We start from the raw sequence: 21,285 nt of genomic DNA, 5'->3' as shown, positions 1-21,285 counted from the left end.
AAATATAACCACAACAACATAACAACCCAATGCTCAGCAACAAGGGTCAGATAAGACAAGCCAAGGCAAGACAAAATGCAGAACTTGTATAGGAGAACGAATCGGAGGAACACAAAACAGGGATGAGTCTCAATGTCAAGAAAGGATCCTTAACGGCTGCATTTCGGGGATGTCAATCCCTCTGAAGGACTTGTCTAGGATCCTTCAACGTCTACCAAGGACCGAGTCCTTTGTTCAGAGAATTTTCAAGGATGCATGTGTGTATCCTCAGCATTCTCAAAACACCCACAATCCTTTGCACACATACAAGGCAGGACCTTTTGAATGACTTACACCTGCTTAGCCTCTGAAGGACCGGACTTGGAAGGACCTGTTCTACCAAACACAATGAAAAAACACAGGAAATGAGCTGGACCACAACAGAAGAGGATCAAAACATGTGCAAAGTTGCTCTAGTGGTCTGGAAGGGAATTGTCCACTGTGGACGTGAAACGCTGACACAAGAGCTTACTTTTATAAATGCTAAATAAGCATTTATGAGGAACATTTCACCATATCACTGATTATGGTCCGCCTTACAACTCCCTGTTAATTAAGTTATTACAGGAACAATAACATATTGGTACGAGCGCATTAAAATGAATCACTTGAATTACAGGAAGCACTATTGTCAGAGCTGCTGTTATAAAATATTAAAATCAACATCATCTGGCCAATCAGATTCGAGAATTCAGTCCCACTGTAGTATAAAGAATTCAACAAATGCCATAAGACTCCTGTTATAAGTGAGTTTCTAGCAAATTGTTTTTGTTTTTCTGTTTGCGGTATAGGCAAGGCAAAGCAAGGCAAGTTTATTTATATAGCGCATTTCATACACAGTTAGGGTGACCAGACATCCCGGTTTTACCGGGACAGTCCTGATTTGGGGTTGTGTGTCCCGAGTCCCGACAAAAGTCTGTCGGGACACGGATATGTCCCGGTTTTCGCCACTCGCGACGTTTGCGACTGAGCAGCGTGGGAATCATTAGTGGAGAAATGTCTGGATTTACTATTTAGATGAATTGACAGGAATCGCAAACTTTCCTGGTTACTGCCCCCTGGCCCTGTGGCATGGGTGTTTATTTAGCCACATTATTCCAGACAACAGAACGTGTTGCCATGCAACAATAAAATAAACATTAACTGGCGCAAATGTTCTTTGTCTAGCAGCCAGCAGCAGTAATGCCGCAGCAATTATGCCAAAAAGAAAATGAACCTTTTCCAAAGATTTACAGGGCACCTACCCCTTCCTCCGAGAGGTGCAGAACAATGCGCACGAAGCCTACTGCACACACTGCAAGTGTTTTGTTCTTGTACTGAGTTGGGTCGCCTATGCTGCAAATGCTGTGCGCTCCTGTGGGGGCTTTCCTCGGGCTGTCGCCCCTCTCCTCCTTTATTGCTGTTTTGTTTGAGTGTATATTTACGGAAGCCGCGAGAGGCCCTTCATATAATCTTTTTTTATTCACCTTGTTATCCCGAGATAACGAAATAATAATTCAGGATCTCGAGAAAACAACACAACTAATTCGAGATCTCGAGAAAACAAAACCGTTATTCCGTGATCTCAGCTGGATCACTGTATCTCCGTCGGTAGAGACGAAGCCGGGCCAGTCTTCTGCGGAGGTGCCGCGGACCAATTTTGAAATTATCCCTTATTAAAAGACTTAATGCAATCTCTCCCTGTGTCAACCCCTGATCAAAATATTGCCTTATTAGGTGATCGATTATTCCAGACATTCTAATGAACAAAGTTGCGTCTATACAGAATGAGAAATAGCCCCAAAGTCAGCCTATCACAAGTCTCTTGGCGTACCTGAATGAACCATTTCTCAGCTGTTTACTCGAGATCATGAAATAATTGTTTTGTTTTCTCGAGATCTCGGAATAACGGTTTTGTTTTCTCGAGATCCTGAATTAATTGTGTCGTTATCTCGGGATAACAAGGTGAATAAAAAAAGATTATATGAAGGGCCTCTCTCGGCTTCCGTAGTATATATTCTCAAATCACTTGTCTCTTTTTTGTTTCTGTTTAACATACCATTCTGACAGTTTGGCCATATTGCTGTGTTGAACAGCTTGTTGCACCTTCCATTAAAGTGTTCACTTTTGTACACATCTTCTTGCTTTATTCATTCAGTTGTGGGGAATGGTTAGTAAGGTTGATTCTGACCTAGGCTATGTTGAGGTCACATATCTACTTTTTAAGTTCATGCTATAGTGCATACAATTTTAGAGATATAGCCTACATGTGCATATGCATTCTTCTTGGTGTTCTCACAAACAGGTGAAATAAATCAGTTTAAATTTGGCCTATGGACATAGCCTGGCCTATTCTCAGCCATTACAAAATCTGTTGTCTGACCATAATTTAACTGATCTGTATACCACTATGCTACTAGATAACAAAATGCCTGTTTGTTTTATTTCATGTGAGATGTTGATAAATGTGAGCTTCAACAAAATGATAAGAGCACCTCTCTGAGTGTCACGTTTACGTAAAAAAAAAAAAAAGGTGTGCATGCACGAGCATGGTCACGCGCAAAAGTGTCCCGGTTTCAGACTAGGGAAATCTGGTCACCCTATACACAGTGGCAGTTCAATGTGCTTTACAGAGGTAAAAGCAAAACAGTAAACAATAGAAAATAAAATTACATAACATAAAGGAGGAAGAAGAGAGAAAAAAAATAAGAAGAATTAAACAATAGTAGAAATACAATAATAAAATGAAGTAAAAGTTCAGTAAAAACAGCAGAATAAAATGGAATAAAAGTTAGGTAAAGTTTAAAACATGCAGAGACTGTAAAAGTTAAGTAAAGTTTAAAACATGTAAAGATGATATTTATCAGTTAGCAGAAAGCATCTGAAAACAGCTTGGTCTTTAATCTAGATTTAAAGCTGCCAACAGCAGGAGCATTTTTAATGTCCTCTGGGAGTTGGTTCCATAGCTGTACTGCATAGTAGCTAAAAGCTGCTTCACCACACTTTGTTTTAACAACAGGTTTTACCAGTACATTTTGCTGCTGCGATCTGGTAGATCTGATTGGGTTAGGCCGCTGCAACATATCAGAGAGGTAATTGGGCCCTGTACCATTTAGAGATTTGTACACCAGCAGCAATGCTTTAAAGTCAATTCTGTAGCTTACTGGAAGCCAGTGAAGGGACCTTAGAATTGGAGTAATGCGCTCTGTTCTTTTGTTCGTGTGAGAACCCTCGCCGCTGCATTTTGAACCAGCTGAAGTCGTTTGATGGTCTTTTATAGGGAAGCATGTCGATGTGATGGATAGAGATTGCTATGAAAAGGCTGGAGTATTCTTTTTTACTTTGTCATTAAAATATAGCTAACATTATAAACATACTACTTCGATGATGGCTAGGAATAGTCAGAAGGCAGCTTGAAATGATTTTGTCTCGGTCTGCTGTGAGTATGGAGTTAAGCAGGTGAGTTATGGGCATGTGGAGGAATTAACGGTTTCACGCGCGCGCACATCTGTCTGTGCTGCTGCTGGATACAGTCCAAGTCAAAACAAGAATCTCACCTCCTATCACTACTTGATCCACTCCCTGCTACTGCATCACTTTAGTTTTAATCCACATGCAAGCTAGAATGTGGAGAACGACAGCTTTTGCGTGTTTGTGTGAATGCAACAATGCAGTATTGTATGCGTCAGTGTCAAATTTAGCTACAACAGTAACAAATCAACATACAGCAGTGCACAATCAGGTTCCTTGTGTGTTACATGCTTTAAAGTGGACATTTACAGGCCAGAGTTCCAAACTACTGTCTGTTCAAGCAGCGAACCTCCCACTCACAACAACAGAACAATCAAGACACTTTGTCTGTGAAACATTCACTGCAAACAGTTTACTTGCAAATCTCTAAGCTCTCTTAAGAAAACCCAATTCTTGATGTCTGACTCCAATTCCCGAAAATCCTCTCCTAATGGGAACATGACTGAAAGACTAGACTTCAGGATGTCAACAAATCAACAGTCTTACCTATGACTGGTTTCGTGCGCTTGATCATGATGACCAGACAGCAAAGCGACTCAGATCCAACAGAAGAATAACAAATACTGTCCAGAGAATAGTAATGTTTACCCAAACAGTTACTTTTCTACCATCTTTATCCGTCTCGGCGTCTCTCAGGATTTCTAGGAGAGCCGGCAGCTGCGCTGGAGTCCTGGCAGGAGATGCATATTTGTGGGAATCGTCTGAGCGACTCTGGTCACTTTTTCCAGCTCCGGCGTGTTTTTCTGCTGCAGCAACTCACAAAGCAGAACAAGGCAGAATATCACTAGGGGCTGCGGCGCAACACTGCCAAAGATGACCTATCAGCAGTTTTAGGAGGGAAAAACAGGCAGCGCACCAGTTTGTCTCCCACTGGAAGAGATGGATGGGGGGAGGTTCGAAACAACGGCATGGTTTCAGTGAGTTCAGCATATGTACAAGACTGGGGGGGGGGGGGGGGGGGGGGGGGGGGGGGGGAAGGAAAGGTATTTTTTCCCAGCAAGATGGAAAGTACAAAGTACAAGTTCTCCTGGGCTTGGCTGTGTTCCAAATCAAAGTCACATGCTGCACACACACCCCCACTCTCTTTGCAGAATGAGCTCTAGCAGCTGCCTTAGAGAACGAGGCTGTTTCTCATCCTGGGGGAAGTATTTCCCCCAAACACCGGTCTCTTCGGGTGAGGCATTGTGTGAGGACTGAAGCACCTTCCTTCCCGTGTACAATCAGTTTATATAACAGTGAGATCCAAAGGAATACTGAATCGCTTGTCATGTTGACATAACCACACGATGGATTAGAAAGCCCAAAAGAATGATATATAGATTTGTTTCACAATGAAACACAATAAGGAATTTGATTCGAGTGTTTTAATTGTGCCCTTTATTCATATTCGTCTTAATGTTTAGATAAGGACCGTTAGTCAATATGTGTATTTCACATTTCTCTCTTATACACACACATGAATGAAAATTGTCAAGAACTCAAGAGAAACCAGTGTGACTCACTCCATTTGGGATGGGATGGCTTGTTAATTAGCTGGCTGTATTAATCACTTGGCCAGCCGACCAGTGATCCAAACTGCTTTGCTTTCCTCAGCCTTCACCATCTTCAATATTAGACTTCCCATGTGACACTGCATGTTTGTTTTAGGTCCTCACATAACACCTAGCCAGGACAACGGGCTGGATAAAAAGAACAAAGCCTGAGAACCCAACCCATCAATCATACCCAATGTGATTGCTTCTTACTCATAGAGCCTTCAATTAATCAGCAAGGTGTCCATTGTACCACAGGTCACATCTCAACATTGATCTCATTCAGCTACACCAGCACTGAGATGTTCACGACAGGGAAGCTAAAAATAGCTATTTTACAGAAATATCCTCCCAGTGAGCAAGTTGAAGGACTCAAAAGTGTTGTATTAGCATCCACAGACAGCCCTGTCATCATGGAGAGGACACCTGGACATCTAGGAAGGCTCTAAAACATGGATTTTGTTTTTAATGGGCATGTTTTATGGCCTACACCACTGCTTAAAGGACATATGCAGAACCATGGCCTCACTTTTTGTTTATAAATGCCTTGAGACCTCAAGAATGGCATAGGAATAGTTTTAAGCGTTAACAATAAATCTAATATAGTAATTTTTAGGATTTAAATGATTCATATAGGTAGCGGTCTGAGTGAATGACCTTGACATCTGTGACGGCACAGCGGGAAGGCTATCAGTCTCATCGCCATTTCCGCTATACTAAAACACAGAGCTAACTGCAACCTCAATCCTCCATTTTGAGCTAATTTATCGCCACATAGATGTGTTGCTGGCGGGTGCAGCAGTATGACAGAAGCTGGATTTATGTTGCATTCATGGCCCAAGAATGTTCAAACTGCAAAGATTTGGACGCGTTTTGCGAGAAATTCACAGGCACATTTTACTGATGACTTATACGAAACCTCTGATCTGTTGAGGAGCGTTGGCTATAAGTCCGTATTGAAAGAGAGTGTGGTACCAACAATTAAAGGAAAAGAAACTACAAGAAAAGGAAAGTAAGTTCAGTTGCACCAGTTCTCCCAGAGTGTGAGCCGAGCAGTAATGGCGGAGTACTCAGTATGGAGAAAATGGAGAATGAGTGGACCAGTCGTCAGATTTCTCCGCTGGATATGCTTGCCTCAGTAGCAAAATCTCACCCTTACATGAAAGAAGCGAATGAACGAAGAACTGAACAAAGAACTGAAAGCCAGATTGTCTCAAAACAATCGGCCACAAGATCAGCCTTCAAGAAGCGAGAACACAGATGGGTAAGCTCCAACTCTCATTTGGTTACATAACCACAACATTCATTGTTTATCTGCATTTAGATTAATACATGTAACTTGTATTGTGTGTTTAAGTTACTGGTATAAGATTATTTAATTTGCTTTATAATGTGATTGTCTCAGTTCATCTGATTACTTAATTAGCCTTTTACGTTTTATCAGTGAAAATGCATGCATGTACATGTATGTTGCATAAGTTATAACGCCTATCCTGTTTTAAAGAGAGTCACATGAGACTGTCAGTTCAATTCCATCCAATCCTCTAGACGGCTTTGTTCTCTGGCTTTATTTCGTAAGGTGGGGGCCTCTGTGGCCGACGTGTTACTATCAGGTTTGCTTTCCGATGGTTTGAACTGATACAGTTCTACGTGTATAGCAGTAGCATGTACACACACTCCAATTTCAGGACTATCACAGTCAGATGTATTACTATCCGAGGAATCAGAAGAATTTCCAATAAAGCCAAACAAAAAGAGGCCATTACAACCACTCTCACCTGCCGAGTCTGGATTTGGTTTATAGCTGTAAAAGGCCTCGGCCTTAAAACTGGTTCCCGCTGTGACGTCATGCACTCAGGGTTGGCTGGCTCAGCAGGGCAACTTAAATACCAACTTTGCGGTCGATTTTAACTCTCAAAAATATATTTTTTAAATTCCCATTTATGCAGCATACATGAGTCAAGGATGGAGATACTATCCACTTAAAAATAAAGGTTCTGTGTATCTCCTTTAAGTGCACTCACTATCAGTATGTAAATAAGATCACCAATTAAACCAAGTCACATGACCAGGCTGGCATGTAGCTCACAACACCTCCCATCCAAGAGCCATTTGAGGATTTTTTAATTTTTTTGTCTTTTACACCCCCAGGCTTCACTTTCCACACTCAAAACCATTCACCATTCTAATCAAAACAGCGAACCACCATAAGTGCATAAAAGTTCATAATCACCAGACCACCATGTGCTCTTATGTAATACATTGAACCTGATGCTGTTGCTGATGGGCCACAAGAGATTGAAAGCATTTTCCTAAATAACACATTGACTGCATAACTGTATGTGTTTCTATTTTCCAGAGACTGACTCAGTGTTTAGCAAGACTATTTTGGATGCATCTAAAGTGCTGACTTTAAGACTCAGGACCACACCAAAACCATTAACTAGACCAAAAAATATTAAAAGAGAATTGAATAAATAGCTGTTGCACTCGGGTTAGTCGTAAATATTTCAGTCGCACACAACAAAGCCCTATTTGCCTTAATTTGCGCTGGTGTGTCAAAGGAGAAGCCCAGATATACAAAGGACAAATTCTTAAATACTTCAAACTGAAAAAACTTCCAGCCTTGTGATATTAATCACGTTTGGGGTGGTCATGAGCATAATATGACTCAACATTTCATGCTTCAAGGGGAACCTACTAACAATACAGAGGCAGGCCAAGCACACACACACAATATATATATGTGTGTGTACACACACACACACACACCATACATGTCAACCTATACGGAATGTCCGTATTTTATACGGATTTGATTCAATAAACGTAGTATACGGGCGTATAAATAAAGTTATACGGATTCTTTAAAAAAACTTCAATATTTATTTTGAGCTATAATCAATTCCCATGATGATAAAAGAGTGCATAACATTTACAAACGTACTGTACACCACAGACAGCCAGTAAAGAATCTTATGAAATCGCACGTTATCTTGTGGTAGCGAGACTTCGTTCCACTTTTGATCATGCGCACACCGCATTGTGAGAATCCCGCCAACCGTGAAGTCATAGACATATAAATATAGACGCCGCCTTCTGCGTAGAATCATACGTCATCCTCGCCGCCATATTGGATGTGGCAAAGTGGAGATTCTTCAACCGTCTCTGGTATAGCGTCTAGACAGTAGCCGAGAATAAAGATGCCTCATTCATGTGCTGCGTTTAACTGTACCAACAGGTTTACCGTCCAAACGAGATCACATGGGATTACCTTTCACAGGTGAGACTGGAAAAATACTTTTCATTGTATTTGGTCATTATAACGTAATTTTACGAACAGATTTTTCTGACTTTGTGGCTAATATGAAGTCTCGCGCATAATAGCCGCTCGGCGAAACCTGTCTCCAAACAACGAAGTATTTCCTTCGTAACTACGCTGATAACACTTTGTGTTTTTGTCAAACATTGGAGCTTTGTATTCATTCTGAAGGTTTATTAATATTGAATAAAAAGTAACTGGGATATATCATTGTTAATTATCATTCAAATTTTAGGTAAATTTTAATTTGCATCTTATACGGATTTTATAAGGGAAATACGGATTTTGGACGTTGGTTATACAGGTTTGATTGACCAAAGGTTGACATGTATCTCACACACACACACACACACACACACACACACACACACACACACACACACACACCTATTGAAGAATCTTACAGAGTGATATTCAGACATAAATCTTGTTCAAATCACTTTGCTAACCCAAGACCATTCAATTAAATAATTTCTTTTTGAGACAACAACAATCTCAGACCAGTGCAGTCTTCCTCTAGGAATATAAATTATATTATACAAGGTCTCCGGCATGAAATCCAAAGCATAGGGCATATCACGGAAAGCAAGAGGCAGTTTTGCACACAGACTCTACGGTGACAAACAAGTTATATGGTTATACAGCTCAAATGTCTAACGTTTGTGTTCAAATGAGCGATCCATCAATGAACAACCATATGTGTCTGTATGAACAGTGTTGTTTGTAGCATGCCTGACCCAGTTCAGCCAGATGGGTTTGACTATATTGAGCTGTTTCTATGATGGTCCCAAAGTGTCTGAACTGACAACATGTGTAGTCCAGACATGCCAAACAGTAAGAGTGATTAGTTGATTGCAGAAACATGTCACAAAAGCGTGGTGGCTCTGTGGGTAAAGGTAGAATTAGTGGAAGCTAGTCAAACCCTCCCTTTAGTTTTCTTTCCAAAGTCACACCTCCAAAATATAGTGTACACATGCGGTGAAGAATAGAATAGCTGGCTGTACCTGTAGAATGAAAGCTCCATCAACTCATTTTAAGTTGAATTAAGTCATCACATAGTTCATGATAAGGGCGACGCTCCAACTGATTTGGCACAGATTTTTTACACCCGATGCCCTTCTGGATGCAACCCTCCCCAATTTATCTAGGCTTGGGCCCAACACCAAGTATGCACTAGGTTGTGCAACCCCAGTGATTGGGTATTTTTATCTAATCTGTATATCTTTGAATTGTGGGAGGAAACCCAAGTACTGTACCTGGAGGAAACCCACACAGATACGGGGAAAACATGCAAACTCTACACAGAAAGGCCCCCCATCGGCTGTGAGGTTTGAACCCGGAACCTTCTTGCTATGAGTCGACAGTGTGAGGTTACTGCGAGGCCACTGCACCACCGTGCTGCCAAATAAATGGCCACTATGTTTGAATTTATGGATTACAAAAATAAAAATAAAAAACAGTCACAGTAAGAAGCACAGCTTTAACTAGTGATGGTTTACTCATAATCATAAGAATGCCCAAATACCAACATACGTTCACATGACACTATATGATGTATGCCTAATGTATGCTGTCATGCTAATGATAACAAAAATGACAATGATGTATTGATTTAATTCACAATTAACAATCAAACTATAGAAAAGGAGACAACAAATTGTGCTCTGCAACAAATCAAGAGGAGGTACTACAGTGAAGCAAGAAAGAAAATACTTGGGAGCATAATTTATACCTTAGCACTGGAACACGCTCGTTTCATTTCCCCTTTGCTTTTAAGTCAAGGTACATTTCTCTCCACCTTGCACTCATTTTTAATGATCACTCTCGCTGATTCTGCTCTGTGCGCTTAGGTCAACAGTCCTTGCAATCTCTGTTAAAAATACTCTTTAAACATTAGGAGTTCATTGCTGGAGGCACAGTACAACAACTAGCACAAATAAAATCTTCCATGATGTCCCTGGTTGCTTAATACTACATAGGTTACTCATTACGGTATCAATATCAGGATTGACGAGTACAAAGAAAAACGTACTCATATTTGCACTCAATCTGAAAAACAGAATGTACTGATGCACCCCTAGTTTTAACATAGCCCGAGCTTATAACTTAAAACCCCCTAGTAGGTGCAATACCTCATCTCATCTCATTATCTCTAGACGCTTTATCCTTCGACAGGGTCGCAGGCAAGCTGGAGCCTATCCCAGCTGACTACGGGCGAAAGGCAGGGTACACCCTGGATAAGTCGCCAGGTCATCACAGGGCTGACACATAGACACAGACAACCATTCACACTCACATTCACACCTACGGTCAATTTAGAGTCACCAGTTAACCTAACCTGCATGTCTTTGGACTGTGGGGGAAACCGGAGCACCCAGAGGAAACCCACGTGGACACGGGGAGAACATGCAAACTCCACACAGAAAGGCCCTCGCCGGCCACGGGGCTCGAACCCGGACCTTCTTGCTGTGAGGCGACAGCGCTAACCACTACACCACCGTGCCACCCCAGGTGCAATACCTGCTGTAAACAAAACTATTCAAACTTTGAATTCTGTGCATCCTGTGCAGAGTCAAAAGTGAAATTTTGCTGAATCTACATGCTTCTTATTGTCTTTTTTATTTTGTGAGGAATATAATGATATCTTTATGTGGAATCTTTATGTGCTGTATGATCACTGTTCAAGCTTGGATCTACCATCACTTTACATATTCCTAATTGTAATGTATCTTAGTCTGTGGGGCAACCGAAAACACTTAGAAATATCCTTTTTTTTTTTAAATGCAGCTCAATCTACAGCTTTGTGCTCACCCTGCTGAAACATCTGCTCACTAACATTCCTCACATACATACTCCAATTTCTCCAGTATAACAAAACTGAAAGAGAAAAAAAAGCAAAAGCTCAAAAAAGATCTGTAATTTAGTTCTCGGAGGATAGTTATTTCACATCATAATACACGGCCTTGATGTGGCAGTGCATCTAGATGAGTTATTGTCTGAAAGACGAGCCAGAAATAGTCTATGCAGTGTCATTTCGGTGTCTGACAATTCAAGGTTAACGTTAGGCGAGCCATTGATTTTTTTTTTCTGTGCTAAATACAACCCCGATTCCAAAAAAGTTGGGACAAAGTACAAATTGTAAATAAAAACGGAATGCAATAATTTACAAATCTCAAAAACTGATATTGTATTCACAATAGAACATGGACAACATATCAAATGTCAAAAGTGAGACATTTTGAAATTTCATGCCAAATATTGGCTCATTTGAAATTTCATGACAGCAACACATCTCAAAAAAGTTGGGACAGGGGCAATAAGAGGCTGGAAAAGTTAAAGGTACAAAAAAGGAACAGCTGGAGGACCAAATTGCAACTCATTAGGTCAATTGGCAATAGGTCATTAACATGACTGGGTATAAAAAGAGCATCTTGGAGTGGCAGCGGCTCTCAGAAGGAAAGATGGGAAGAGGATCACCAATCCCCCCAATTCTGTGCCGACAAATAGAGGAGCAATATCAGAAAGGAGTTCGACAGTGTAAATTGCAAAGAGTTTGAACATATCATCTACAGTGCATATCATCATCAAAAGATTCCGAGAATCTGGAAGAATCTCTGTGCGTAAGGGTCAAGGCCAGAAAACCATACTGGGTGCCCGTGATCTTCGGGCCCTTAGACGGCACTGCGTCACATACAGGCATGCTTCTGTATTGGAAATGACAAAATGGGCTCAGGAATATTTCCAGAGAACATTATCTGTGAACACAATTCACCGTGCCATCCGCCGTTGACAGCTAAAACTCTATAGTTCAAAGAAGAAGCCGTATCTAAACATGATCCAGAAGTGCAGACATCATCTCTGGGCCAAGGCTCATTTAAAATGGACTGTGGCAAAGTGGAAAACTGTTCTGTGGTCAGATGAATCAAAATTTGAAGTTCTTTATGGAAATCAGGGACACCGTGTCATTCGGACTAAAGAGGAGAAGGACAACCCAAGTTATCAGCGCTCAGTTCAGAAGCCTGCATCTCTGATGGTATGGGGTTGCATTAGTGCGTGTGGCATGGGCAGCTTACACATCTGGAAAGACACCATCAATGCTGAAAGGTATATCCAGGTTCTAGAGCAACATATGCTCCCATCCAGACGACGTCTCTTTCAGGGAAGACCTTGCATTTTCCAACATGACAATGCCAAACCACATACTGCATCAATTACAGCATCATGGCTGCGTAGAAGAAGGGTCCGGGTACTGAACTGGCCAGCCTGCAGTCCAGATCTTTCACCCATAGAAAACATTTGGCGCATCATAAAATGGAAGATACGACAAAAAAGACCTAAGACAGTTGAGCAACTAGAATCCTACATTAGACAAGAATGGGTTAACATTCCTATCCCTAAACTTGAGCAACTTGTCTCTTCAGTCCCCAGACGTTTACAGACTGTTGTAAAGAGAAAAGGGGATGTCTCACAGTGGTAAACATGACCTTGTCCCAACTTTGAGATGTTTTGTTGTCATGAAATTTAAAATCACCTAATTTTTCTCTTTAAATGATGCATTTTCTCAGTTTAAACATTTGATATGTCATCTATGTTCTATTCTGAATAAAATATGGAATTTTGAAACTTCCACATCATTGCATTCCGTTTTTATTTACAATTTGTACTTTGTCCCAACTTTTTTGGAATCGGGGTTGTAATAAATTGATTCATGTGCAAGTTCCAAGATAAAATGGCATCAGACAGCAGAAAAGGCACAAACAGTGTCACTCAGGTAGAAATCCATATTTTATAAATATGCAAAAGGTAATTCCTCTAACTCTACACATGCATCAATCATTTCCCTTGTAAATTGGTGCTACATGCTCAGCATCTGAACACACAAACATCATAAGCTCTTCTACTTTGTACTAACACATGACTGTCACGTTCTATTGTGACATCTACAAGACTTGTGGTTCCTGTTTCGCACAAATTCACATGAATTCCCCCAATAACAACTTTTAAAAGATATAGTCAGTGACTATAGAAAGTCAGATGAAAGAAATGAAGAAATGAGGCAAATAAAAATAAATATCACACTAATATTCCTATTTACGTGCAGCAGTGCATACTCTGATTGTCTACTTGGTTTGTGTACAACGCACAGAGTTGATTGTAAACAGGGACCAAGCCGTGTGTCACAAATTGCAGCCATGGCCGAAAGGTTAGAGAAGCAGCTTTGGGCCCAAAGGGTCACTGGTTCAATTCCCTGGACCGGCAGGAAAATCCATGGCTGAAGTGCCCTTGAGCTTGTGCTCATTGTCTGTCTGGATAAGAGTGTCTGCTAAATGCCTGTAACGTAATGTAAAAACCCCAAATGAGATGCATATTCATGTCTAAAGAATGCTCCTAAAACCGGAATAATATTGTCACATCCCACATCTTAATCCGAAAATGCTAAATTTGAAATAAGGCCAAATATGTTGCTTACAGGAGCTGTATCAATACTGGAAAGGGAAGGAAACAGACTCCGCTTCATCATCAGAACCACCTATGATGCTCTTCCTACTCCCAAAAACCTACAGCAGTGGATAGGAGAAGATCCCACATGTGCTCTCTGCCAAACACCTGCAACATTGAGGCACATCCTTACCGGCTGCAAAACCAGCCTGGCCCAAGGTCGCTACACCTGGAGGCACAACCAGGTCTTGCGGCAGCTGGCGATCACCCTAGAAGAAAGGAGAACCACCACCAATGCCCTCCCTCCTCCAATGCCTGGAATATCAAGCATCACTCCTTTCGTGAAAGTAGGTGAAATCACTGGCAAGAGTGAACACGACCCTCCTAGACCCGGCCTGTGACTGGGAAATGCAGGTCGACCTTGACCATAAACTTGTCTTTCCAACAGAGATAGTAACAACTACTCTCAGGCCAGACCTCATTCTGTGGTCAACTTCCCAGAAAATTCTATACATCCTGGAACTGACGGTACCATGGGAAGCTGCTGTTGAAGAGGCATACGAGCAGAAAAGCCTGAAGTATGCTGAAATAGCAGCCCAGGCAGAACAATACAACTGGCATACCAAGGTGTTCCCAGTAGAAGTTGGGTGTCGAGGGTTTGTTGCCAAGACTACAACTAGGCTCCTCAACAGAATGGGAGTGAAAGGACAGGCCTTCCGACAAGCAGTGAAATCACTCTCAGAGGCTGCGGAGCGAAGCAGCAACTGGCTGTGGATCAAGAGGAAGGACTCCAGCTGGGCTGTGAGATGACCATTGAGGGGTAAAAACAGAGGGGGGCACACCTGGGACGCTAGGTGTCGTCGTTGAGCCCTCTGGAGGTGTTGTGGGCCTAAATCAATGAAACATCAAGAAAGGAGGGTGCTCACCTGATGACCCCAATGAAGTTTTACCACTCTCCCACTCAAGACAGGCAAGAAGCAGTGCTGATTATTCAAGGGATTGTACCATCAAGTCCTACAAGCTCTACTGAATACTGTCATATTCAGTATTAATATGCATGTAAACGTACGGAGTTAGAAGTGGATATGATCAGAAGTATAAAAGGTTTCGACCTGTTAATTATGAGTTTAATTAAAAAGTCTGACATTGCCCAAACATACCATGTAACCAAAAACAAACAAGCTTTTTTTTTTAATTAGAAAATGTAAAAAATTAATTTCATTTTTTTAATTAAAAAACTACAGTTAACTATGATTATTTTAACCAATAATCATAGTTAACTGTAGGTTTATTATTGATTTTAGTGATTTCTTGAACAGTAAATAGGATATATATATATATATATATATATATATATATATATATATATATATATATCGGCACGGTGGTGTAGTGGTTAGCTCTGTCGCCTCACAGCAAGAAGGTCTGGGTTCAAGCCCCGTGGCCGGCGAGGGCCTTTCTGTGCAGAGTTTGCATGTTCTCTCCGTGTCTGCGTGGGTTTCCTCCGGGTGCTCCGGTTTCCCCCACAGTCCAAAGACATGCAGGTTAGATTAACTGGTGACTCTAAATTGACCGTAGGTGTGAATGTGAGTGTGAATGGTTGTCTGTGTCTATGTGTCAGCCCTGTGATGACCTGGCGACTTGTCCAGGGTGTACCCCGCCTTTCGCCCGTAATCAGCTGGGATAGGCTCCAGCTTGCCTGCGACCCTGTAGAACAGGATAAAGTGGCTAGAGATAATGAGATGAGATATACACACACACACACACACACACACATACACACTTTCTTCATTATATTGTAGATTGGACATGAAGATCCCATCTGGGAATCCAATAAAGTATTTGTAAATTTAATTTTTTTTTCTTTGCAAAAGTCACAGTTTACTCCAGATTTCCTTCTATGAAATTCCACCTTACTAATCTTACAATTTACCATAAAATTTATCCTACTTCTAGGTCTTCTTTCTCCATCTCAATGCTAAATAAGCAGCCATCTGTATTTCACCAAAACATCTGATCCTCCCCAGGTAGTGCAAGCTGTCAGCACACATCAGCGACCCACCACTGAGACAAACCCCTGATGACAACACACCAATAGCCGGTAATACCTGGACTCCAGATTAACCGGAAAGACTTAAAAGAAATACTCCACTCTGATAAGGACAGAAGAAAAGCTCAGAAGGTGAAGGTGGCATACTTTTCCTGGTGGCAGACTCGGTCTCCTTGCATATGGTCAGAAAGCGGTGATAGGACTCCATCTCCCCAGCCGAGATGCGCACTATTGAGTAGGACGCCCAGCTTATGTGTTTCCCACATGAAGAGCATCTAGCCGGGATGGTCTGGTATTGCAGAGTGGTGTCCATACTGCAAAAATGGCATGTGAGGCAGTCTGTGTAAGCGGTGACTGATTGAAGCAAGGTCAGCTCAGAACACAAGGATCAGAGCAGAGAACTCAGTCACACAGGATTAAGCTGCTAATTCCTGCTGTTTCTCTCCTGCACAGGCTTTGTTTACTGCACTCTCCTCTACCTGAGTGTGTTCTCTCCCTCTCTCTCTCTTTCTGTCAGTACCCAGAATTCAGCATCCAGCACGCACGCGCACACACACACAGTCCTTGAGTCTCCTTACTGCTGCACTGATTCATGCTCTTTGCCATAGAATAATGCAATAGTTGCTTCGTGATGTGTGTTACGTAAAAATAAAACACAATGTGGCGTTATCTCTTATGATATAGCATCTATAAACACTCATTTATCATGTTACCGAGAAACCACAAAGCCATCCATCCTGAAGACTTTCCTGTGGGGAAAAACTTAAGCTTCAACTCTGACAGCTTTACCTCTAAAATCCTGATATACTGCAGACTCCTTACATCTAGAGTCCCAGTCAAAAGTTTGTACACCCCTACTCATTCATAGTTTTTTCTGTATTTTGACTATTTTCTACATTGTCGAACAATACCGAAGACATCAAAACTATAAAATAACATCTGAAACATCCATCCATCCATTATCTGTAGCCACTTATCCTGTTCTACAGGATCGCAGGCAAGCTGGAGCCTATCCCAGCTGACTATGGGCGAAAGGCAGGGTACACCCTGGACAAGTCGACAGGTCATCACAGGGCTGACACAGAGACAAACAACCATTCACACTCACACCTACGGTCAATTTAGAGCCACCAATTAGTCTAACCTGTATGTCTATGGACTGTAGGGGAAACCGGAACACCCAGAGGAAACCCATGCAGACACGGGGAGAACATGCAAACTCCACACAGAAAGGTCCTCGCCGGCTGCTGGGCTCAAACCCAGGACCTTCTTTCTGTGAGGTGACAGTGCTAACCACTACACCACTGTGCCATCCCTCATCTGGAACATATATGGAATTATGTGATAAATTTAAAAAGTTGAATAACAAAATGTGGGGCGGCACGGTGGTGTAGTGGTTAGCGCTGTCGCCTCACAGCAAGAAGGTCCTGGGTTCGAGCTCCGGGGCCGGTGAGGGCCTTTCTGTGTGGAGTTTGCATGTTCTCCCCGTGTCCGCGTGGGTTTCCTCCGGGTGCTCCGGTTTCCCCCACAGTCCAAAGACATGCAGGTTAGGTTAACTGGTGACTCTAAATTGAGCGTAGGTGTGAATGTGGGTGTGAATGGTTGTCTGTGTCTATGTGTCAGCCCTGTGATGACCTGGCGACTTGTCCAGGGTATACCCCGCCTTTCGCCTGTAGTCAGTTGGGATAGGCTCCAGCTTGCCTGCGACCCTGTAGAAGGATAAAGCGGCTAAAGATAATGAGATGAGATGAGATGAATAACAAAATGTGTTTCATATTTTAGATTCTTCAAAGTATCCAGCGTTTACCTTGATGACACTTTGCACACTATTGGTGTTATCTTAACCAGCTTCATGAGATAGTCACCTGGAATGCTTTTCAGTTAACAGGTGCCTCGTCAAAAGTTAATTTGTGCAGTTTCTTGCCTTATTAATGCATTTGAGATTAAACAGTAAATAGTAAATAATAATTTTAAAAAAATACAGTAAATAGCCCTATTCCACAACTGTAGTCATCCATATTATGCCAAGAACCGCTCAACTAAGTAAAGAGAAACGACGTCCATCATTACTTTAGGACATGAAATGTCTTTTAATTAATAAAAATAAAGAAAAACCACTGAATTAGAAGGTGTGTCCAAACTTTTGACTGGAACTGTACATTATTAGCCAATTATCTTTTTCCAGAAAGTGTCAAAATATCAACAATCCTACATTTTTCCTTTCTTAAATAACTTGATCTTCCTCATTCTGTGTATTATTAAATTTAAATTATGTGAATGTGCTCCATGTAGAAACAGTAAAGCCATACTGTTAGGAATAATTAATCAACACCTTCCAACCAATCCAATTTTAACATTCAACACTGACGAGGTATAGGCTAATACTGTGCATAGTTTCATGAAGTGATATCACAATGTCAATAAAAGTTATGTAAATAAGGATCATGTTCAATCTCATGTGCTTCAGATGAGAGGTTCTGTTCTTCATCACAGAATTTACATGATTCAACAACTGGGAATCATTTTGATTAAAAATAATGCCGACCAATCCTTAAAGGGCTACTCCACTGTTTTGATACTCATTTCCTGTTGTACTGTATATGACATTACCACAGACACACTTCCCTTCAGACAAAACTCAAGTCCACAGGTGGGAGTATTTGTGTATATCAGCTTACGTTACTTAACCAGACCTTCTGATTCTTTCTGAAATAATTAATATAAAATACTTTTAAAAAAATCCTTATTAGCACAATAGACATACTGTATTAATACATCCTTAGAGGCACTGGATTTTGAGATCATGCTCACATAATTCCTTGGCATCTTTTTCAGGCCATGTTCCTCTGTGTTTTGAGGATTAAGCATACAGAGATCTTGATTCCCAGCATCTCCAGGAAAATCCACCAAATACTGACCCACTGCATCCACAATACAGCTCAGGGCAATCTGGCTGGCTCCACGGACATGCCACTCAGTCTGATTTCTACACAGGCCACACAGTGTGCATCATAGATAGAGAGAGAATATAAAGCCTGATTAAAGTGTAATGACCCAGACTTACACATAATGGAGCCCATCATGAAGAATGATCTGGGCCGTGAGGCACTCGATCGCCCTTTCCTTGTCTCGCTATCAGTCCTTCCAACGAGATGTCAAGATGTTCTGTCTCTTTCTGAAGCCGTGGAACAAACTGGCATGTCTCACACAAATATCTTCAACAATGCCAGAAGCACTGGGGGGCGTCCCCTTTCCTCTCCCACCCTACGAGGCATTCATCATAGTGAGAGGCGTTTCTGGTAATAGACCATCAGAGGGAGCTTCACACAAACAGGGGCTGCTCCTTTCCGCTCTCCACCTCACACACATTATCTCTAAGGCATTCTCTCTCTCACACACACACACACACACACACACACACCACTAGGAATCCTCTCTTTTCCCCAAGCACACTATGGCACAGACCAATGTTCATCCTAAACTCCCTCAAATGCCTGATAAACACTTTAGAGACTTTTCAAGTGGAAAGATTTTTTAGATTTTTTAATGAAAGGTATACATATGGGAATTGGGAAATAGCACAATAGTATCCTCATGGCGTGAGACAAGATTAGAGGTTTCCAAGTTCATATTTCCTTGTTAAACCAAAATGAGCAGCATTCCTCAGCATGGAAACCTTGCAAGCCATAAAACCTGGTGCTGTTTTCTTTTGCCCTGCTGTCTGTGAAGAAAATCATGGTTCTGAAAGTGTTCTAAGCTGAAAAGCCTTCAGTATTCATTGTACCTCTGAGACTCCACTACATTATAGTCTATATTTATGTCACTGTACATGTAGAGTGAGATAAATATAGACACTTGGTTGGATCTAATGAGATTACGGTTTGTGGCATGCAGTGGTAATTGCTTCAACTTTCTTTGTGCAAATATACAACACAATTTCATGAGCTAATTCAAAACTTCCAGTTCCTTATAGATGACTCAGATGTGTAGCCTGATAACGAATATTATAAAGTTATATTTGAGGCTGTGTAGCAGCCTCGTACCATACACAATGGAAATGCCTCAGCCAAGGATGCCTCAGCACATTGTTTTAATCTTTTAATGAACTTTAACAAAACAAACAAAAAAAAGTCTGTTCATGATGTGTTACTAAACTGCAGCCTGTTGTGATTAACTTCAAGGCCAAAACTAAACATTCTCTCTTTATGAGGATATGATATAGCGCTATACTACACACATGTATGGAAACGTGCAATCCAAAGCATGCAACCTATTAAAAGCAGAAACCAACACCACAATGCAAATTTAATAAAAGTCACGTCTGTAGTGGATGCAAATGAGGAATGCTATTTACTCTAAATAGAATTATGTGTCATATACATGCTGAGATGTGTCCTTCTGCCTACCATTCCTTAGAAACAGTCTAATGGGAAAGTCTTTTAGAAAACGGACAATCAGTGGTGGAAAAGTCTTCTAAATGCGCCTCAAAACACAGCAATCTTCACAGAGTCATTTGTATGATTATAAAATATGTAAAACAAGTGTTGCCAGGCAAATCAAACTTCGTCCAGCAGCACTTATTTTATACGTACATGTTGATAATGGTAATATTTCTGAATCATCAGCTGTCAGGTTATAGTCCTATGAAAATCCATGACCTTGAGTTTGACATTTCAAAGTCATTCAAGGTCAAAAGTCATGGTGCCAAATGAAAGCCCATATGGCACTTCCTATAAGTTGATAATGGTAAATATCTGTCTACCATCAATCGTTTTCAAGTTACAGCTCTCTGAAAATCCGTGACCTTGAGTTTCACCTTTCAGGGTCACTCAAAGTCAAAGATCATGGTGCCAAATGAAAGGCCATATGGGAGTTCCTATACACTCATAAGAGTAAACATTTGTCTATCGGCAACCGTTTTTGAGTTATAATGGAAAATATGTTATTTTGACCGAAAGGTTGACCTTTCCAGAGATCTTGATCTTCACCTTGACCCGAATACCCTCCAAAATTTAATCAGGTAATCCACGGACCATTGCCCACCTACCCTGAAAACCTGAAGTCAATCGGTGCAACCATCTAGATGCTAGATTGTTAACAGACAGACACAAACACACAAACCGCACTGATTATAATACCTCGCTTACTCTGTTGCGGGTGAGGTAATAATATGCTTGAGACAGAAACTTTAAAATAACAACTGACACTATACAGGTGAGTGTGAAAGTTTGCACACCCTTCGAACAAAATGAAGGCGACAATTAAATGTAACTTACTGCAACAAAATATTTAGCGTGTTGAGTTTTACAGATATTCTTACATTATCATGAGTAATATAAATGATCAAATGGTTGATGATAGGATATTAGCAGTGGAAAAAAATAATATCATCA

At 41.2% G+C, this 21,285-nt stretch overlaps 1 protein-coding gene across 7 annotated transcripts in view; it reads right to left on the bottom strand.

The window, feature by feature from the left end:
- Positions 1 to 21,285, bottom strand: part of mcf2l2 (MCF.2 cell line derived transforming sequence-like 2) — a 176,438-nt gene that overhangs the window by 139,339 nt on the left and 15,814 nt on the right. The window contains exon 1 of one of the 7 annotated variants that reach the window (XM_060941528.1): positions 18,957 to 19,060. The exons of 5 other annotated variants lie outside the window; for them this stretch is intronic. In XM_060941528.1, the coding sequence (XP_060797511.1) occupies positions 18,957 to 18,975 (19 nt within the window). In that variant the 5' untranslated portion in view covers positions 18,976 to 19,060. Of the gene's footprint in view, positions 1 to 4,035; positions 4,323 to 18,956; positions 19,061 to 21,285 lie in introns of those variants that run through there. One more of the 7 variants, XM_060941527.1, reaches the window with a different exon arrangement.

The sequence above is a fragment of the Neoarius graeffei genome, chromosome 15, assembly GCF_027579695.1.
Source record: "Neoarius graeffei isolate fNeoGra1 chromosome 15, fNeoGra1.pri, whole genome shotgun sequence".
In the NCBI taxonomy this organism is placed as follows: Eukaryota; Metazoa; Chordata; class Actinopteri; order Siluriformes; family Ariidae; genus Neoarius; species Neoarius graeffei.
This window is presented reverse-complemented; position numbering and strand designations above follow the sequence as displayed.